The sequence below is a fragment of the Macrosteles quadrilineatus genome, unplaced genomic scaffold, assembly GCF_028750875.1.
Source record: "Macrosteles quadrilineatus isolate MER2022 unplaced genomic scaffold, UCM_ALF_1.0 Scaffold_1__1_contigs__length_201487025, whole genome shotgun sequence".
NCBI classification, from domain to species: Eukaryota; Metazoa; Arthropoda; class Insecta; order Hemiptera; family Cicadellidae; genus Macrosteles; species Macrosteles quadrilineatus.
In genome coordinates this window covers 106970725-106992367 of record NW_026542594.1, presented here as the reverse complement: position 1 = coordinate 106992367, position 21643 = coordinate 106970725, and the positions used below count along the sequence as shown (strand labels likewise).

At 36.5% G+C, this 21643-nt stretch overlaps 1 protein-coding gene across 5 annotated transcripts in view; it reads right to left on the bottom strand.

Annotated features, from left to right (window-relative positions):
• Positions 1-21643, bottom strand: part of LOC128982783 (tRNA N6-adenosine threonylcarbamoyltransferase, mitochondrial-like) — a 151161-nt gene that overhangs the window by 39261 nt on the left and 90257 nt on the right. For all 5 annotated transcript variants that reach the window (XM_054401788.1, XM_054401796.1, XM_054401768.1 and 2 more), the window contains 2 exons: positions 16648-16772; positions 16005-16133 (listed from right to left, as the gene is read on the bottom strand). In XM_054401788.1, coding sequence (XP_054257763.1) covers positions 16005-16133; positions 16648-16772 — 254 coding nt within the window. The remainder of the gene's footprint in view (positions 1-16004; positions 16134-16647; positions 16773-21643) is intronic.

Below are 21643 nucleotides of genomic sequence, written 5' to 3'. Positions count from 1 at the left end.
GGTGACAAGAAAAACCCTGCAAATTATAGGCCAGTCTCGTTGGTTCCTGCCCTGTCAAAGGTGTTAGAAAACATAATTTTTCGTCAGGTAAGTGACCATTTTGAGGCTTTGGGCCTTCTTTCTGAATCACAATTCGGTTTTAGGAGGTTGCGCAGCACCACCGACGCTGTTGGGGCGTTGATTGCTAAAATACATGATGTTCTTGAGGGCGGAGGCTTAGCGACCTTAGCAAGGCCTTCGATTGCGTCGACCATCGGATGCTTTTGGGCAAGATACAGCACTACGGAGTCGGTGGGGCTGCCCTTAACCTATTAAATTCTTACTTAAGCAACCGAAGACAAGTGGTTTGTATCAAGGGCGAGCGGTCAGCTATGTCTAATGTAGTATGCGGAGTCCTGCAAGGGTCCATACTTGGGCCGTTTCTATTTTTAGTATCGATAAATGATTTGCCTAATAATGTTCTCTGTGATACCTATTTATATGCTGATGACTCGACCTTTCTTATGCATGGTTCTGATATAGATTTATTAAGTTTGCATGTTAAAGATATAGTTGGTAACATTTCAGACTGGTTTGCAGCAAACTCTTTTCTCTTGAACAATGAAAAAACAAAATCTGTCATATTTAGCTGTAGAAAAGTACCTGATGTTTTTGATTCACAAGATTATGTTAAGTTTTTGGGTGTTTTGATTGATAAACAGTTAACCTGGTCATAGCAGATTGATCAACTAACAAATAGGCTTTCAAGAATTGTTTTCTTGTTCTCTAGATTAGTGCACTATGTCCCTTTTGATTATGTAAAATCTGCTTATTTTGCGTTATTTCAGTCAATTGCTTCATATGGTTTAATTTATTATGGTAGCTCTCCTAAAATCCACGAGGTACTTCTATCTCAGAAAAAAATCATCAGAATAATGTGTAAAGAGGATAGTGAAGCACACTGTAAACCCCTTTTTATTGAATTAAAAATATTGACCATCATTAACTTATACATTTATCAATTATTATTGTTTACTTTTAAGAATAGCTTTAAATACAAAATGAGAAATGAAGTGCACAGTATTAGTACCAGAAACTGCAAAAAGATTGATCTGCCTCAGGTACGGTTGGAAAAAACAAGATCAGGACATGTTGTGATGGGTATCAGGCTATTAAATAAATTACCTCTGGCTGTGACAGATTTAGACTTTAAGAATTTTAAGAAAATGCTGTTTTTATTTCTAGTAAACAACCCTCTCTACCGTATCGAAGATTTTTTTAGCATGTCTGATAAGTTAACAAAAAAATATTTGAAATAGGATGTAACTGTGATTTAGATATAAGTTGCACGATTTTTTAAATTTATTACTGTCAAATTTTTAATCTCTTGCCATGGTTTGTAACTTTTGTATTTATTTGCTCGTCGCTAAATTTCAATTTTAACTCTTGTATTATATTGACTGTATTGACTGAATTACTTGTTATTTATATATTTATACATTTATTTACTCAAGACTGAATACGAGATGTATTTACCAACAATTTGACCTGTCTATGCATTACATATGTAAAAATGATGAATAAATGTCTTATGTCTTATGTCTTATTGTTTTTACAGAATTGAGGATTTTTTATCAGTCTGATTGTAGTAAACATAACTTATTGACATTGATACAACTTATTTGTAAACTTCATACCAGGACAAAGGTCAGATCACGACCAACTACCGTCTTCAGTCGAGTCAAATCAAATCAAATCAAAATATCATTTATTTCGCAAAAAACAGACATAACATAATATTATGATCACTGTACAAAAGTATTTACAATATTATTTATTTTCCTAGGTTATATTTAATTTTCTATAAAAGCTTTTTAAATCAAGCGAAATTATCCCCCACAAAGGATAATTTAATCCTGTGAGTGGGAGAGAGTCGTTATATTATTAGAGATTTTTTTTAAATTATGAAAAAAAGGAAATTAGAACAAGTTAAAAGTTGAAAGTTTAAAGTTGGGCTGGAGGACTGAGCGAATGGTGCCCCCCACCCCCCCCCCCCACCCTACCCACAAAAAAGATAACCTGCTACTGTACTTCCCAAGCACACCCAAACTGACCCAAACCCACACGCGCGCACACACCCACACACACACATACACTCTGCTGCACTCACTCCGACACCAACAGGCGGCTGGTAGCCCTAGGGCCGTCAATGCTCTGTCCCTGTGGCGCAGAATCGGGAACCGCTCACATACGTGCTTGCATACAATCGTTCTTTCACTCTATCAGCTGATGTGAGTGTAAATTTGTTGCCTGTAGGTTGATCATTGTCTGTAGGTTGAGATCAGTAAATTTTGATTGAGTCTCGACACACGTCTGGCGCGCCTCCATATCCTGCCCGTGCACGCGTAGCAAAAGTTAAAAAATGCTAATTAACGTTCGACCGGTTTTTATATGTGTTTTGTGTTGTGAACATCTTACGCACCTCTTCAGGGAAGTTTAGTGTAAACAGTTCTTATACGGATCCGACAATGGCGCTCGCGCCGAAATGTACATAATCCACTAGGACAATACTTGGACCACAAGGCGACAAGCAGGTATTTTAACCTTTTATTTATTATTTGTAAACTTTGCTAATAGCCTAACTTATTTTATACTTGTTTTTCAATACTGTTAATACTTTATTCTTATTATGTTTATTACTATATTTATTATTATGTTGCTTTTATTCTATACTAGTACACAATGTATATTTTGACAATTTACCTGCCTGCGTGCAGAAGCACTCCTTAGGCGTCATGTGATGTATTTTAATAAATAAATAAATAACAAGAGTGCTTCTGCACGCTGGCAGGTAAATTGTCAAAATATACATTGTGTACTAGTATTGAATAAAAGCAACAAGTATAAAATAAGTTATATCACTGCCAATAAATTATGTCTACTACAATCAGAATGATAAAAATTCCTCAATGCTGTAAAAACAATTGTCTAACAGATAAGACAGTAAGTGTAACCGGAACTTCTTAAATGATTCCACCTCTTTCAGTGATAAAGGAAGCTTACTATATAGTTACTAGCTGTATACTAGTGTATACTTAATGTTTACTAGCTGTACCCGCGGGCTTTGCCCCGTTTTACTTCATAAGTGAGCTCGTTCGCATGGCTCAATCACGTCCTGGTTGAAGTTTGTAGCTGGGGGCCGTTTGGGGAGGGGTAAAACCGGGGTTAAGGTATGGGATATCGGTGGGAATTCGGGTAATCAGGAGGGAATAAACAGGGTAATGCAATAGGTTAGGAGTAGGTGTGTCTGGACCAAACTTAATATAAGCGTGCTGAATGTGCTACCAATAAAATTAGGAAGATTGCTGGGGACCAGAGGGACGGAGACCTTTTACCCAGATCAGAACACTTGCCTAGCCAGCTTTGATTTACACTAATTGAACTAACTATTTAAATATTGACCTATCCTTCCAACTATGAACTGGACTTGGATAATTTCTTACTAATATTGATGAGCGAGGGAAATAATATGTAAATTGAATACTGAATGGCTAATATGTATGAATTTGATTGATAATTGCTAAGCTACATTCTGGGAACATGTGGTTTAGTTTTTCATGTTTGAAAAGGTAGGTTGAATGAGTTGTGACTTCCTACATTTCAATGGTCGGGTGAGCCAGAAGGGCTCCCCGCTTGTTACCTGACTTAGCCAACCATAATTGGTACTTATATCTATCTACATAACTATACTATTGTAACTTATCAGTTTCGAGTCACGGTCCTGGAAAATGGTTCTTGTATCGTTTTTAGATGCCGAAGTTGAAGAGAGAGATCAGCCAAGACGGGGGACAAGAGTAGGAAGGTGGGGATAGAGCGTTGATGCAGTCGCGGCAGGCAACGAGATAGTCATGCAGCCCGGCTTCGCGAAATGCACACACTATGTAAAATATAGCGTGTCGCTATGCGTCACAACCAGCGAGCACATAATAATAATAATAATAGAGAGGACACGGCGTTTAACCAAATGCACTGAAAGTGTGGCCAAATCCGCCATCTTGGTCCGTCATACAGCCTGAATCCAAGACCCGCGAGCACAGTTCGCATTAAAAACCCCACGACAAATACACGATCATAAACAAAATTAATAGTTGACAAAAAATTCTGAAATTTTGCACACTTGTAGATCTGATACTGAGGATAACGATGGTGTTACTATAAAATTATTAGTTATGATAGTAATTGATTTATAAATATTTGTATTACTTATGTAGTTTAATTTTTCACATTCAGACATGAAAAAGTTGTATTGCGAGGAAATTTTTTATTTTTTGGTCAGAGTAATTTCGTCAGCGGGAAAGTTGTGGATAAATAACCAAATTTAACTATCCGATTTACCAAAAATTTTTATTGTGCTTGGTTTTCTAAAAATATCAGGTACAAAAGGGGTCCATTGCCGCTGCTCCGCGCCACGCCCGCTGCCCCGCCCGCCGGGCCGTCGTCTATAAATTTAGCGTGCAGTGTTTAATGTTTTATTTATACTGTTGTACTGTAATATTGTTTATATTAAAGACATTTTCAAACATATTGTCTATGAAGAATTCTCAACCGTTTAAAATACTAAAGATAATTATGTAAGTTAAATAAAACTTCCCAAATATTTGTAAAATTACACTCAATTTATTGTCCCAGAAAAATTACAGTTTTATTGAGATGTTGCCTGACTTTATTTTTGTGAAGACTTTCGTTACTTATTTAACAGTAGTAGCGAACTCTAACATTGAAATATTTTTGAGTAATCATTTTAATTACTAAACAAAAATCATTGTTGTCTATTTCATATCCTGAGAAATGTGTACTATTTGGGAACAAATTTACTCCTACACATTGTTCAAGTACTTTGTTCGTTAGGACCTCAATTACATTGTTTTCCTTTACACTAATGTTCTCATCAAGCAACTTAAACTTACTGCGAAACGAATTTTCGCAAAACCCACATATTTTTACTACGCTTTCGGAGGGTTGTATAAGTCCTCCTCTATCCTTACTAGCTATTAAACTTAGTACATCAGGGTTCTTATTTCCTCTTAAAGTTTATACACAATAGCTTAGTAGATATAGACCTAACAATGTAACCAGCTATAAAAATATAAAAATATTTCAATAAGCCTAAACTGACGACTAAACTAAGTGAAATAAATTACAACCACTTAGTAATTTCCGAAAAATAGTTTAATCATTAGTAGTACCCTACTTTTGTGTGTGTTAAAGAATTTATCTTTTGTGATTGCCACGTAAAATCAAAACAATATTTAAGTTGAAATTGAAGGTCAATAACTCGGGTGAACTAACCTGAGTGATCCGACACCCCAAAAACTGGAATGGGCTGTCGTAAAAGGGAAATCTAAGAAATTGCAAATGAAATCCATTCGGAGTAACGTAAGGATTAACGGGACATCCCTGTACAATGTTCACTTCTAATTCATTTACATGTCCAAGTATTGACTTTTTATGTTTTGGACCAAACAATAGGTCGAATAGTTTGTACCATATGCCTACGATTACAATTTACAACAGGTAGTACGTTCACCTTTGCCAGTAATAAATTCATGGTTTGTTCTTCAATTAACATCGAGGCAGATTGTGTTATTGTTCTAACACAAATGAGAAAAAATCACAAAATTTTACTGTGTAATCGACATTTTAAAAATCAAGTGATCAATACACAGCCTGAGGCCGCTTTTAAGTGAGACCAGTAGAGCAGGCAGGTTACTTACCTATAATGTATTTCAAGCTACAGTACAGAAAGAATGACAATAACTTAAGATTTATAAATCTCTTATTTGATTCTAGACTCAAAAGAATTATTATTATTATTTTCTTCATAAATTATTAAATTATTTTTTTATAAATAATTTACTTCGTAACGTGTAACACTACTTAATTTAAGACCAGTTTTAATTTTTATTATAGTTTACTCTTTTTTTATCCGTCCAGAGTACATGCTGGTTATTGTTATTTTAATTTATCATTAAAATAGAGTAAATTTGTTTGTGTTTATTGGTAATCCGGAGGCTAACATCAACCTACACGAATTTGTGCTTGTCTAATCAGTTAGGAATAATTCACTATAGGAACTTAAGGGTAAAGGTTTTCATTAGATAAATTTTATGTCGGCAATAATATAGTAAAAACAATCGATTTACTTTAAGATATTTCCAACAATATACTACTACGACAATGCACTTCCAGAAAAACCTAAGTAATTTTTATACAAAAGTATTTTTACATTTAAACAAAGCCTATGTAAACAACACTGACTCGAAGCATAGCAGACGACCAGCGCGTTGCAGATGCCGGGACTAGGCTAGCGCCGCCATCTTTGTCCGTTTCGTCGGCTAGTCAGACTGCCACGCTCCTGCGCTCCGAGTAGCGCTTCTATTTTGTTATGTATTCGCTGGTCACAACCACCCCCCCTTACGACAAAAGAAAAGAAAACAACAGAACAGTTTTTTTTAAGGTTGGTAAAAGGGTTTGGTTTGGTGTTTTTTTTTTTTTTTTGTGGGGGAGTTTGTCGTTTGATTAGCTTCCAGAAGTGGAAGGTTCTGACCAGCCTGGCTGTAATAGGCACCTCGGACCACCGGATTTTCCTGAACCAACCACGGCAGAGAGCGGGATCCACCCCCCCTGCGAAAAGAGGAAGACATTGTGGGGACGACAATTTGTTTCCCTAACCTGGCAAAAATTGGAATTGAATTGCTTTCTGTTGTGAAATAAAAAGAGACGGACAACTGCACGCACAAAAGATTTTTTTTTTTTTACATTAAGTTTTCTTCCTAAGGAATTGTAGAAGTGCACTGTGGGAGATTGAAATCTGCTGGTGTGTCTTCTGGAGATGCAGGTTTAGGTTTTGAGAGGTGCTGATGGTATGGGCTAAGCGTTGAGGCAGCAGGTTGAGTGTAGGTAGAGATGTTGTGTGCTGATGACTCATGCGGACAAGGCCGGAGCATCGCTGGCTGATGACGGAAGGTGCAGAATGTCTATTGCCCATATGTGCACGATATTTAGATAATTACAGATCTTTCTACTTGGTTGATATGCGGGAAATTGTAGAGGTAGGGCCTATTAAGGTGATTTTTGGTTGTTCCTTTGATTTCAATTTTTTTTTTTTATTTTTTTTTTACTGTGCAGTTGTCTGGTTTCTATTAAATCATGCTGGGGGAAGTGATTATTTAATCCGATCGCAGATGATCGTTAAATAAAATTTTGTTCAAGGTGACTGTCATTGTGGAAATGAAGAAGGGTTTGTCGCAAGGCGGAGGTCCGATCACTGACGGGTTGGTTCGGACTCAAAAGGCGAACCATGGGTTCGTTGGGGCCGAGCTACTCAAAACCAGACTGGTGGAACTCGCGGATACCGTTTTAGGGTCTGTGTGTTGATGGGGGTTTGGAAGGATAGTAAAATGACTGTTCTTATTGAAAACCCTTTTTTTTTTAAGGAACGTTTTGCATGCAGAAAATTAGGCGTGCAGAAAATTGCGCGTGCAGAACATTGCACGTCGGTAAGCGCTAGAAAAAGGTGGGGAAAAGTATTCTAGGGATTCTGGAGAATGTTTCCTTGTCAAGTATATTCCTTGAAAGGCGAAGTTTCTGGTTCGTTTGGTTTTTTTTTTTTTTTAAATAAAGGTACTGAGTTTCTTAAACTACCTGGTAACTATTTCTCCCTAAATCTAACTACCTCTACCTTAGTGACTAATTAAGCTAAGAAGTGTGAAAAGAAAATAAGGGAGATAAAGGAAAGAATAGAAAGAGAGTTTGTCTCTAAACACTCGACTAGCTAGGTCGCCACAGAAGGTGCCATCACTGAGCCCTTTCCTACGGGGGTAAAAATAAGCAAAATAAAAAATAAAATTAAACCACCTGTGGAAAGTAATCACAAAAAACGTGATTCAATCAAAAAAAAAATCTTTACTGAACTCAGTGAGGGTGCGAGAGACGAAAAGGGGGGGGGGGGTAAAAGATTTGGCCGACAACGCACGGAGGAAGACGTGTAGGGCAGCCCATCCTAGGGAAGGATACCCTGAGACTTACATTCCCCCGGGCGTTGGCGGGGACAGCGATAGATTGAGAAGACTTAACCTAATATCACTTTAGCAGAGTGTTCTGATCTGGGTAAGGGATGTTGATCTTGTTGTTTTTAAAATTGTGGCTGAAAAAATCGTTTTAGATGTGACACGTGTGCATTTCTAATGAACTTTCCTGTTGATGGATTTACCAAACGTGCCGTGACTGGGGAAGAAAATGCTTCAATGACGCAAGGTTTGGACCAGACAGGGAGCAATTTTTGGTTGATGGCATCGGCAGCTCTACTGAGGTGATGTTCTCTGAACATTACCCAGTCCCCGGTCTTGTACGGGTTGGGCAATCTGTCCAGATTGTATTTCTGCTGCCTAAGCTGTCTAGCTCTGATGAGGTTCTCGACGGCTCTTCCCCACTCTTCATTTGAAGATTGTGGGGAAGCCTGGTCATCGATTGGCCTGTCTAGATTCCAATGGAGCTCTAAAGGATGGGATATATTTCTACCAAGGAATTAACGGGCTGGGGAAGTTTTGGTGGAGTCGTGACGGGCGGAGTTGAAGGCTATCTGGAACCAGTGTAATTCCTGATCCCAGCGCTTCTGGTGTTCATGATGGAAAATTCGGATGGCTATCTTTATTTGTTTGTTGACCCTTTCGGCATGGGAAGGGTTGGGGTAGTACAGACTGGTGTAGATATGTTGGATGCCTAATCCCATGCAAAGGTTCTTGATCGTTACTGACTTGAATGTGGACACGTTATCGGAAACTAAGAATTTTGGTGGGCCAAAGATTGAAAAAACTTGTTTGGTAAGAACTGAAGCTGTGGTTTCTGATTTGGTATTTCGAACGGGAATCATGAGGGCAAACTTGGAAAATGAGTCTACTACCGTGAGAATATATTGGTTCCTATTGAGAGAAAGTGGCAGAGGGCCAATGTGATCGATGAAAATTTTCTCCCAAGGTTGAGTAATTACTTCTGATGCAAGCTTCCCTACTTTTGTGTTTGGTGCCTGCTTACACCTTTGACACTTGACGCAGGCTCGAACCTTGTCGGTGATGTAGGCTTTCAGATTGGGTGCCCAGAAAAAGGGTTTGATGCGGGCGAGGGTTTTGCTGATGCCCAGGTGAGCTGAAGTGGGTGATTCGTGGTAGTAGGCAAATAAAAGATCGAAAGCTTGGGAGGAACAACCACTCTGGGTTTTGTTTGGTTCGGAAGATGGTAAAGAAGGGTGTTATTGTCAATTGAATAATTTGGAGGTTTGTTTGCGGATCTAATTATTTTCCTAAGGTCGGGATCATCGAGTTGATGATTTGAGATGTCCTTGAATGCCTCAGGCAAAGAGAAAAGAGATAAAATTGATGGGTGTGCTGTGGGGGGTGTAAATTCTGTTGGTTCTGTGTTTTCAAAGAGTCGGGACAGGCAATCAGCAATAACATTGTCCCTTCCACGAATGTGGTAAATTTTGAACTGAAAGGAGTTAATGAAGGAAATCCAACGTGCAATCTTGCCGATCTGACGGGGGTGATTAAGAAGCCAAGTGAGGGCTGAGCAGTCCGAATGAAGCTCGAACTCCCAGTGTTCTAAATACTGATGGTATTTCTGCAAGGCAAAGACTACTGCAAGGCATTCGAGTTGAAGTGTAGAGTAGTTGAGCTTGTGCTTATTTAGAGCTCGGGAAGCATAGGAAACAGGGAACAACTGATCACCGTGGGGCTGAAGAAGGACTGCTCCGATTGATGAGCCGGAAGCATCCGTGTGGACAACGAATTGTCGGTTGAAATCGGGCATGCGGAGGATGGTGGAGGAAACCAATGCCTTCTTTAAGGCTGTGATTTGGTCGGGACCAAAAACGAAAGGGACACCCTTTTTCTTTAGCTGATTCAGAGGTGCCGTTATTGATGCATAATCTTTTATAAAACGGGCGTAGAAGGCTGTCATTCCTAGGAAGAGGGATAACTGTTTGATGTTCTTGGGGATGGGAAATTCATCTATTGGTCGTGTCCGGTCAGGGTGGATGGAAATAGTATGATTGGAAAAAACATGGCCAAGGAACTGAATTTTATTGAAGGCTACTGTGATCTTTTCCGGATTGACAGTGAGTCCTGAGTCGCGGAGGCGTTGGATTACTGACCTGACCTTTTCCACATGGTCTTCAAAGGTTGAATCGCTATATACACACAAGTCGTCGAAAAAATTGTATATATATTTGAACTTTATGTCCCCGAAAATTTTGTCTATCAAAGAGGTGAGAACCATACTACCAGACGCAAGACCAAAAGGGAGGAAATTGAACTCATATTGAGCCCAAGGAACAACAATGACGTGAACTGCTTAGACTCCTCGGCCAGGGGAATTTGGTTGTATGCCGAATTCATATCAAGGAGTGTAAACCAACGAGCTTGACCTAAATGCTGAAAGGCGCTTTCAATGGTGGGCATTGGTGTGGCGTCAAGTTCCAAAATGGAATTCAAATTTCTGTAGTTGACAACCATGCGAGTTTTCCCACCCTTTTTGGGAACTAGAAAGGCGGCGGAGGCATATTGCGACGTGGAGGGTCTAATAACTCCCTTCTGTAGCAGCTTGTCGATGTGTTGCCGCATAAGTTGAAGCTTGAGAGGGGCGTACTGATACGGTTTGTTTCGCACAACTTTGGTTTCTTTGATACGGATAAGATACTTTAAGAGGTTCGTTCGCCCTAACTTGCTAGTGATGGTCTCAGGGAATTCTGAAAGCAACTGAGAGACAACTTGGCGCTGCTGGGGATTTAAATTTTCCCCCATATTGACGGAAAGTTCTTTCTGCTCAGTGATTGGAGTGCAAATGAGTGAAAAGGCTGTTGGGGAACCAGGTGATCCATATGGAAAACTAAGAGAGTGCGTGCGTTGTATCTTAAATTTGTGTATTTATCGTTGTTTTGTGTCGCTATGACGGATCGTGTTAGCATGATTGTAATTCAAATTTGTGCATTCATCGTTGTTTTGTGTAGCTATAATTTGTTTATTTGTTGTTCTTTTTATGCCTCCGACGCGACGACAACGAAACATAAACAGGAGGCGTAATCGTGATAACGACCGCAGCTACAGAAACAGAACAGTGTGGTGCGTAATAGGCCTATCACAGTCAGCACCTGACTCTGGACAAACTCAACTATTAGGTTACAAATGCGCCCTTTAACACTACCCCAAAACGACTTTTCGTTCTCAATTAGTCCTCTATCATGACCTGTGTTGCCTGTACAGCGAGGCATTTTAAGAAGGAGAAAACCGGCCGAAATGCTTTAGGTTTATCAATAACGAAGATAAACATGGTCTGAGTTACAGTACACACCGGTAATCTTATTGAGTTGAGTCTTTTAAACACATTGTAAATATGACTGTTATTCGTTTTGAAATAATTCCTGTAATACTTTGCAATTGCTCGAATTCGAGCAACATGTACACTAGTTCTATTTAAATAGGGAATAAATGTGATATTTTTAAGGAGACAATTTAGTGTAAATCCAATCAGGCAAATGGAAATTCGCTTAGTCTGCAGGTTTGCTGTGGCGGGGGTATTTAACTGTGCACTTGAATACAATATGAAGGAATGGCTTAAAACAAACCCAAAAAATATTACTGTTGGAACAAAAAAAAAGATGACATAAAGTTAAACTGTTTAGGATTTGCTGACGATCTGGCTCTTCTAGCTAATGACATCTAAGAAACCAAGCAACAAATAAAATCACTTCAGGAAATAGCCCAGAGCATAGGCCTAAAAATTTCTTTTGAGAAAACTGAAATAACTAGTTGTTTCCAGGTAATAATATTACCTATATTTTAATATCATTAAAAAATGTAAAATAACCTTTTAACCTATCACTACGAAAAAAAGAAGAACTTTTAAGAGCTTAACTTTTAACTAACCATAAATAAAAATCTTAAGCTCAATACTGTTTTAATAAAGGTTCTAACAGAGTAGGCTTAGAATACTGACTGACAGACCAGTTAAAATGTTCATCTTACTTTTAAAATGTTAAATAAGAAACTCTTCCCATACTATGTTTCTTGTAAACACTCTAACGTCTTTAGCCAGATAACCTTGGTTTCGTTGTTCTTTAACCATTATTGATTCGCCTATTGGGTCTGATGATGATAGGAGTGTCCAATCGAAATCGATCACCACTTACCATCTTTTTTGTATATTTACCGTCTTGTGAGTAACAGTATAAGCGTAAATATATGTTTTAAGTGTTATAAGACGTTTCTTTTATTTACTTTCTGAATTAAACTGCACAATAAACTATCCCATTCCATCAGTCATCCTTGTATTTGAAAGTAAACTGATAAATAAACAGAAAAAGTAAATATTAAAATGACAAAAGGGAAAGAGGTTATTTTTATGAAGACGGATGTTTTTTTTTATGAATCATATGTTTGATAAACTTAACTAAATTTTCACTTATATTTAAAAATACATGGCAACTTTAAAGTCCAATGGGGCGAAGCACATTGAACTAAGCGTGACAAAAATTATTCCATGACTTTTGCAGATAATTCCCTTTAATTTGACACATCAATCATAAAAATCGGTTAATAAATAAATGAGTTTTGCTGTGCACAAGAAATTCCTTACGGAATTAGAATAATAGATGTTAACAAAACCACCATTGGCTAACAAAATCAAAATTGGAGAACATTGCATCAAAATTGTAGACAATTTCAAATACTTAGGTGAAGTTATAACATACAATCTTAAAGAAAATCCATCATGGCAAAATAGAATTAATAAACTGATCAGAATGCAACATATTACTAAAAACACATACAACAAAAAATGCCTATCAATAGCAACAAAATTGAAACACTACAAAGCAGTTATACTTTCACAAATAACATATGCAAGTGATACTATATTTAAAACAACTAACGTAGCAATAGATAAAATACTAAAAATAGAAAGATGAGAATCATCAGAACATGTATAAACAAAAAATATCAAAAAGATGGAGTTTGGAGACTGGCCTCAAATAAAACTGTTTATAAGGAAATAGAGCCATTGACAAGTATAATTAAAAGAAAATAATTTCATTCATTGGACATCTTTTAAGGACACTGGAAAATTGAATAAGCAAGAAAATAATTGACAAGTTGTGGAATAGCAAGAGTGACTTCAGGTGGATTACGGAGATTAAGGAGGACATGAGAAGGTTGAAAATATCATTAGAAGATTTGGAAAATAAGTCAGAGGCGCTTGCAGTACTCAAAGACAAAAATATCATCCTGCCAATAGGAGCAAACAATCAGAGACAAGGAAGAGTGGTTTCGGAAGAAGAAAGAAAACAACGGTCGGAAAGAATGAAGAATGATTACTAGAGGTTAAAATACCTTATAATCCGTCAGTGTGATCAAAAAGTCACCGATGAAAGGCGACCGGTTTCAACCCATCAAAGGGGTCATCATCAGGCGTTGAATGGACACATAATTACTCCGAAGAGGTCGTCATAAAGTCAATAAACACAAAACGAAGAACAGTTAAAACACTTAAACACATTTTTTACAAAAAAACGTGTGGCCACAAATTGACTGCGCGGCGGACGGTATGTGCACATTGAGTTACAAGTCCAGACTGTTGTCACTGCCGTTTTGTCCATCTGTCATCCTCCTCCCCTTCTTCCAGCTCTTATCAGGTCCTTTCCGTGTTGTTATCATTCTTTCAATGCCGACTGCTGTTTCATTTCAACAATAAACAAAAAGCTACTTGTTATGCTAATTCTCTTTTTTTTACCGACGTTATGCGAGGCAGCCGAAGGCAGCGTGCGCTAGACTATTCCGTATACAAGTGGCTACGGACAGAAACGACTTCGTCTAAAGACAGAAACCGGCGCTGCAACACATACAGGTATTGAACTAAGACAAGCGCAACTGCCGATAGAAGTCTATAATTGGTTCCTTAGTCTATGCTTAAAGCTTATATGTAATCGCTTAAAAATGGTACAAGCAATCTCCGTATGGAAAAAAAAAACCTTAACTATTCATCCTTTAACAATAGATAGCTAAACTGCAATCATCCCACACTGCTAATAGCAACACTCAAACTTAGTTAGGTAAGCTAGTGGTAGGTTACAACTTCTGTGACCGATTCAGTGTAACATCTGACATCAGTCAGAATCAGACGACATTATTGACAACGACACGACTCAACAACCAACGATAAGAGTAATTTAATAATGATAATTATTATTAAAAGCATAAAAAATTAAAAAAAATTAAACATATCGCTCGTTTATATTGGCAAAAGTATTACCATAAACAGTAATAAAGTTGAAAGAAAAAAAGTTGTAATAAAAAAACTTAGTTAGGTAAGCTAGTGGAAGGTTACAATTAATTATTAAATCCCTGTGACCGATTCAGTCTGACATCAGTCAGAATCAGACAACATTATTGACAACGACACGACACGACAACCAACGAAAAGAGTAATTTAATGATGATAATTATTATTAAAAACTTTAAAAAAAGATGTATCGCTCGTTTATATTGGCAAAAGTATTGAATAAACTGAGGATATTATAATTATATTTATATATAATTTATATATTAAAATATTATATATATTTAATACTGTGAGTGTTAAATAAAGCTGAGGATGATATAAGAACAGTTTTTTTTTTTAATGGATTAGAAACTCATTACCCTGGAAAGTTTTCTAATGTAATACAAATTCTTATACATAAAACAATTTAATGAACTGGAGCATAGTCAAGTCGTTCTCTTTCTCTCTGTCTCAAGTTGACAAAATTGTATTTCAAAGCTAATACACATCAGAAGTAACAGTTAGTTACCTCGGAAAGTGCTTCAAGAGCTTTCTGTGCATGCGCAAGCTGAGGTGCCTGTGGGTACAGAACGTCGAATTATGTCTTAAAATGTAAACAAAATGACAAAAATGGCGGAATGTTTTCCCATGAGGCCCATGTTAAATTTTCAAAAGTTTGTACTCAAATTATAACGAAAATAGATTTTTCCTGGCTATACCACTGGTCTAGAACTTATTTTTGACACAGAACTTAGTTATTCTGTAAATATAAACGTTTTTGTTAGAGCCGATTCCCAGATCGAAGTATCAAGTATTCAAACTTTACTCGTATTATATATAGGATAAACCACGATCAGCTGTATTGAAGTAAACAAAAATCAGCAGTAAATGGCTTCTAATGCTATTCTTATCTACGTTGTATCTAATTTTGTGTTAACATTTGGACCCTACATAGAGATTGGGTGGATCAAAACGTTATAAAAAAGGACTTTGAAGTTAAGTACTGTATTACCCTAAATACTGAACGGAACAGCGCCAAATTTATTTCCAAGCTTATTCTTGAGCTTCTCTTTAAGATAACTTGTAGTAAATGAATTTTCCATGTTATTTTCTAATTTTAAAAAAATCTCAAATTTGAAGAATAAAAGAAAGCTGAAAACTCAAAATTCTTAAATAGCAAGGTATAACAGATTTCATATTATTTTAAAGGTCCTTTAAACGTTTTATGTATTTAAGTTTTCTTTCTATCTCTTACCGTAAAAATTGTAGTAGAAAAACATAATTTTATATGGTAAAATTGTAACTAGTTTTATAATAAAACAGCTAAAATTTTGTTCTAGACACATTTAATGGTGTATTAACTGAAGGAAACAATTCATAATTATTGATAGAAAGATAGACAAACAAGTTATTACGTTTTACTTTGTGAAAAACAAGTCTTATAGCTGATGAGAAAAACCCAAACGTGGGCCGCTTTCTGTAGTACCATTGACTAGTATTACCATTGACTAGTCAATGGTAATACTAATTTCAAAAGTACCTACTATTGTTTGCAAGTACTTAAAAAGCAAAGCACTTTAAAAAATATACATTATTTTGACTTATTGGGTAGAACAAAAGTGTGCTATAATATTAGTAGGATGATAGATGGAAAATACCTTATCAAAAACTTCACCAGGAGCATCATCCAGGTTTTTCCCTAGTAGTTGAAAGTGAGTAGCAGACTGAGCCACAGCCAGAAGACTGTGACCACCCGACACCAACAACACTATGAACGGGAACTCCACCTGCCAACAATCGATTTGTATACTTCCTTTACAAATATACATTTCAATAAGACTTTAGGAGAACTAATATAACATACAGATGATAAGAATAAATATGCTAGACCACACTCATTTACCAGTTCTAGTTTATGAATTCAAAGAATTTTATGAACTGCCAAAGTAGTTTTTAAACCCGTAAAAGATCTATTTATACCATGAGATGGAACCTCAAGAAAATTTTTACATCCAACACACAATTTAGACATAGCATTGGCTATGACATAGTTAGAAGTGGTATAACCATTTTCCATTGATTGATTTCTTAAAGTTTAGTGTCCATCTTTATTAATTTCACGTGAATGTAAATTTTAAGTGCTCAAAAACTTAAAGTTCCGAAGCTATTTTTCTCTCTTGTTTCAGAGCTCGGTGTATCATCATTTTTAATATTTTAATCTTCACCTAAAGCTGTTTCCTCCATGACATTGTCATGAAATTGCAAAATTTTAGCAGTTAGAAAGCAGTTTTAGGATCATACCTCTTCCATCATTCTCACAGTTAGTGCATGTGCTTCCATGTGATGAATTGGAATAAATGGTTTTTTGTAAACTTTTGATAAATACTTTCCATACTTCATTCCAATCAGTAATGATAGTGACAGACCTGGAACAAATTGTAACAAAAATGTTAAGGTAAGAGCACAGGCCACCCCTAGAGTGGCACACATGAAAATGGTAAGAAGGATAACTCTAAGCTAACCATGACTAAAAATATTGTTAGTATGGTTGGTTACCTTACAATAAGGTGCCAACTTTCCGGTGAAAATGGGATTTCCTCATTATTGTTGCCTCTTTAGTAACCAAAAATTACCCTGGCTTGCGAAAATATCCATTATTAACATTGACTTAGCACTCTTATCCAAGGAAAATCTGCAAACATATTTAGTGTAACGGTCGGTCGGTATTTCCCTCCTTGAAGTACCCACTGTTACTTTCGGTGACGTACTTCAGGAATGAAACTCTGCACTTGCTTACAAAACTCAAGTTTATTAATACTCAAAACAATACAAAGATAAGTAACAAACAAATAGGTAGAGTAGACCGGAACTGTATGAATCATTTGGTTAGAAACTGAAACCCCAATTTGGAAAAAAGACTCTTAAACCCCAATTTTTAAAACCCCTAACATTTTCTTACCTGGACCCAAGGCCAAAGGGCCTTGGGCTCCAGCTCCCCCAGCAGGACCCCGTCCTCTCTGGCTCACCACACAAACACTACCCACCAAAACTGACCCCCTGATCAAATGCACTGGCCTACTTAAAGCAACAGCCTTCAGTAGGTCAGCACAACATGTTACTGTTTAACAACACTCCCAGCCTACTCACACAACATTGCCAAACACTTCCTGCTTACAATATTTGACCCCTTCCTTTACAGTAGTATGGTACTAACCATTTCCGGACAAGTAATGGATATATCTACTTAGCCTAATGATTTGTAGGATGTTGACGACGGGAAGCAGATATTTCTGCCAATTCTGTAGACAGACTGGTCAATGTTTGTAAATAGTAAATGGCTAGTTTGCGCTTTTATCAAGCAACTAGCAGTTTTGTGGACTTCACTCACCTTAATTTGTTATCCAGGACTTGTCAAATTGTTCACACTATGAATACAATTACACATATATACACAAACTTAAAAAATCGTCCTTGGATTATTCCGACGTTTCGCAGGATCAAAATAACGTGCCGCTTCCTCAGGGAATTAAAACTTTATTTCTCTCGTGTACGCGAGCAAACCGCCTAACCACGACTGCCAAATCAGCTGTTCCTGGTGAGGAGGGGAGGGCAGGGGGGTTGGTGGACGTACTGGTTATTGAAGATAAGCCTTTCACATATTTTGCCTTATCTCTCAGCTGTTCTAGTTCTCCTTTTAGCGAATTTCCCATATAGGGAATAAGCTATTACCGTAGTACTCATGGTAAGACCTTGACCCGGGACCAATATAATTTTTCATTTTGAGGTCCCTAGAGGCCAAAAACACCATCCGTTCAAATTCATATATATATATATATTTATATATATTTATATATATATATATATTTATATATATTTATATATATATATATATTTATATATACATATAAATATATATATATATATTTATATATATATATACATTTCATAGAACAGTATTAACAGTATGTGTCCGTTAGCGCGATAACTTGAGCAAAAATGATCCGATTTTGATGAAATTTGGTATTAACGTGTAAACCTACATTTATTCGAACGAGTTCGCGAACCAGCATAATCGGACCATGGTAACGGGGGTTTATGGGGTTTTTATGGGGTAAAATGGGTTTTTCCCATTTTTTACCCTAAAAACAAAGAATTTTGCAATTTATTTTTAAACCGTTTTGTAGAGCTTAAAAAAAGAAATAATTTAGTATATTGAAGCGCTGTTGTAATTTTAAATTCCCATGTTATTCTTATGAAAAAAATTAAAACTGTTGTAGTTTACTTGTTTATGGATATATGTTGATCAAATTTGTCAAATTTATTTATTTCATCCTATACTATTGACGTTTGGTCAAAAACACTTTTTACCTTCCCTGTAGCAGCAAACCTAAACACTCGTTTAATCTAATGTTATTTAAATTGGTAATAAATATGTCTTATTCATGGAAATATTTTAGTAATAATGTAATCAGACAAGTTGAAATTCGCTCAGTCTGCAGGTTTGCTGCGGCGGGGGTATTATTACTTGTAAACAGGGCCGTACCTAGGCTGTGGCGAAGGTGGCCCCTGCCAAGGGTGCAGGTTAGACTAGGGCACAAAATGGGCGCCGGTTGGACAAGGACGCAAAATGGGAAAGAGGGACAAATTTTATTTTTTTTATTGATGAGCTAGATGATTAAAAGTATAAATTGACGTTTTACATTACACTTATGTTACGGTATAATAACGGTTATGTGAACTTATTTAGTGTTGTTTAATTTGATTTATTGAATTATAAACAATTATTACAATGTGTACCGATTTGTCGTATTTTACAACAAATTAATATGAGTAGACGCAAACAGATAGTCAGCTGATCGAACAACAGGCAACGTACCCACAGTGCACTACGAGGAGTGGGGATGAAATTGGCCAGCCAGGGACCGGTCCTCGTCGAGCAGTTGTTACCTTCCCTTCCTGCGAGCTATTAGGTGAGCTATCGAAATCGATCGTGCAAATTAAATTCAATCCGCGGTGTTTTTCTGGACAATTCTTATTTTCATCAAATCGTTAAGCCTATATCCCGCAGGGATATAATTGCCGCGCGAGGTGTAAATAGAATCAGTTTTGAAAAAGAAAGTGTTGTAAAGTAACTTTACCTGCAAACACAGACCGCCATTGGAAATTTCACGTTCGTTGACCAAATCATTCAATCGTGTTTTTTGGGGAAAAAGCTCACCTAATTTCGTATTCCCCTCCTATACCCCAGTGTTTGTATCATTGTAGGACGTCCGAAATTTGTAAGTAATTAATGTTATTTATTGTTATAATTAATTGTAGGGTTTCAGTGAGTCACACATGGTGTAGAATTGTCCTGTTATATTTTGTTAAATCTTTTGTATAAGCACATGTTTCCAGGACCAAGCTCTAACTGGTGATTTTTAAATCCATTTTTAGCATAACAATCTGTATCATTTAGTAAGCTGTGATAATCCTATGGTATTAAAGATAAATAGTTGAAAATGTTTTTGTAGGGTAATTCATAGTTACTTTATAAGAATTTTATAGTAGTAGAATTTATTGCAGAATCATTATTGAATTTCATTTTTGAGTTGTAGTAAAAAATCAGTTAAGAGTGCAACAGCCATTATTTTATTTGGGGAAAAGTTAAATATTATTGAAAGTAAAGGTAGGCAGCTGGTTCGGCTAGACACGGAGGTGTTAATTGGGGTAGTGTGTGTTTTGCGATAAATGAACCGCCAAAGTACCTTTTAGTTATAAAATAATAAGTAATCTTCTACCATATATTACTGCGCTTAAACAGAAACACTGTTTAACCTGGTTGGACTACGAGACTCGATCTTCTTTTTTTAAATCGTTGGCCAACAAAGGATTTGTAGGGTACTGGTCATCTCAAAAAAATTAAAGTAAATATCACACCTCATTTGGCAGATTCGGAGTCAGTGTGTAACCGCGCCATATACTTCCCTTTCAATGGGTCCATTCACCATTTTTTAATTAAAGTTTATAATTGATTGTTGCACTCGAAACCGGTTTTCAGCCATTACGTTATATTGTTAGTAGATTACAGATATTCATTAATTAGACATTGAAAGAAATATTAAAGTGTAAATTGTTTTATTCTGCATAATTAATTGAATTGTTATATATTTTCATAGTTCACAATATCCTGGGTTTTTCTTTTTAGCATTAATAGTCATTCAATAGAAGGTTGGTAAAATACAGCAAATAAAAGGCCACTACAAAAGATTCACGTTTGAAGTGCAACACTAGATTTAGTGTGGTAGTGAGCAAAGTAAATTCAGTGTACTTTAAGATTTATTAAGATTTATTTCAGTCTGGAAGAACTTCAAACAGTGCCATAAGGATCTCTGGGAATAATTTTATTCTACAGGGCCCACTCAAATATTATTTTAACATCTGTTGTTTATTTTATTCACAGTTCTTCCAACCCAGGGGCAATTGTAAAGAATCAATTGTGGTAGAGTCATAGTGAGAATTACAAGGAGAGTAGAACATATATTTAAATACATATTTAAATATATAAGTTAGAGTCAAGGAGTCTTTTTATTTTTTTTTATTTTTCTTTACAAATGTCAACCATTGTAGTTGTACAGAAAAATGGGCACGGGGACGTTCTTGCTAGGCCCAGCGATAAGCACGACACTATTTTCATGTTAAAGTGTTCGTAACAACAGTATTTGGTATTTTTGAATTTCAACAGTCGAGAAGTGAGTTGGTAGTCACTAGTTGAGTGACTCGTTTGGAAATGAAAGCGGCAACACCGCACGAAATACCTAAATGACATAGTTTTGAACATCACAGCGCAGAGCGGCTTGCGAGCTTCGAGCTAACCTCTCACTCTAAATTCTGGATCCTTTTCTCAGCAAATAAATCTAAATTTCAACTCAATCTACCATATTTCGAGAAACTGAGGTAAACTGCCATAGCTCCATACGACCCGTAGAGATTGAGGTTATGCCGTAATCTTAGTGATTGCAAAAGTACCTTGTTTAAGGAGGTTGGTGCACCAAAAAGAATTTCCAAAAATGATTTTATACTGCCATTTTGTAGTCTGAAATTTCCAGTTTCTAACAATATACGTAACAGTAAGTTATTTTTTATTATTTTTTTTAACAAAGTTTTATTTACAATCTGTTTTACATTAAACAATAAGTAAATATGATGACATTTATATAAATACTAGCAGAGTACCCGTCCTTCGTACGGGAGTGGCATATAAGTAGGCTATAAAATGCCTAGTACAGTTATACTCAAGCTTAGCGTTTGCAATGAG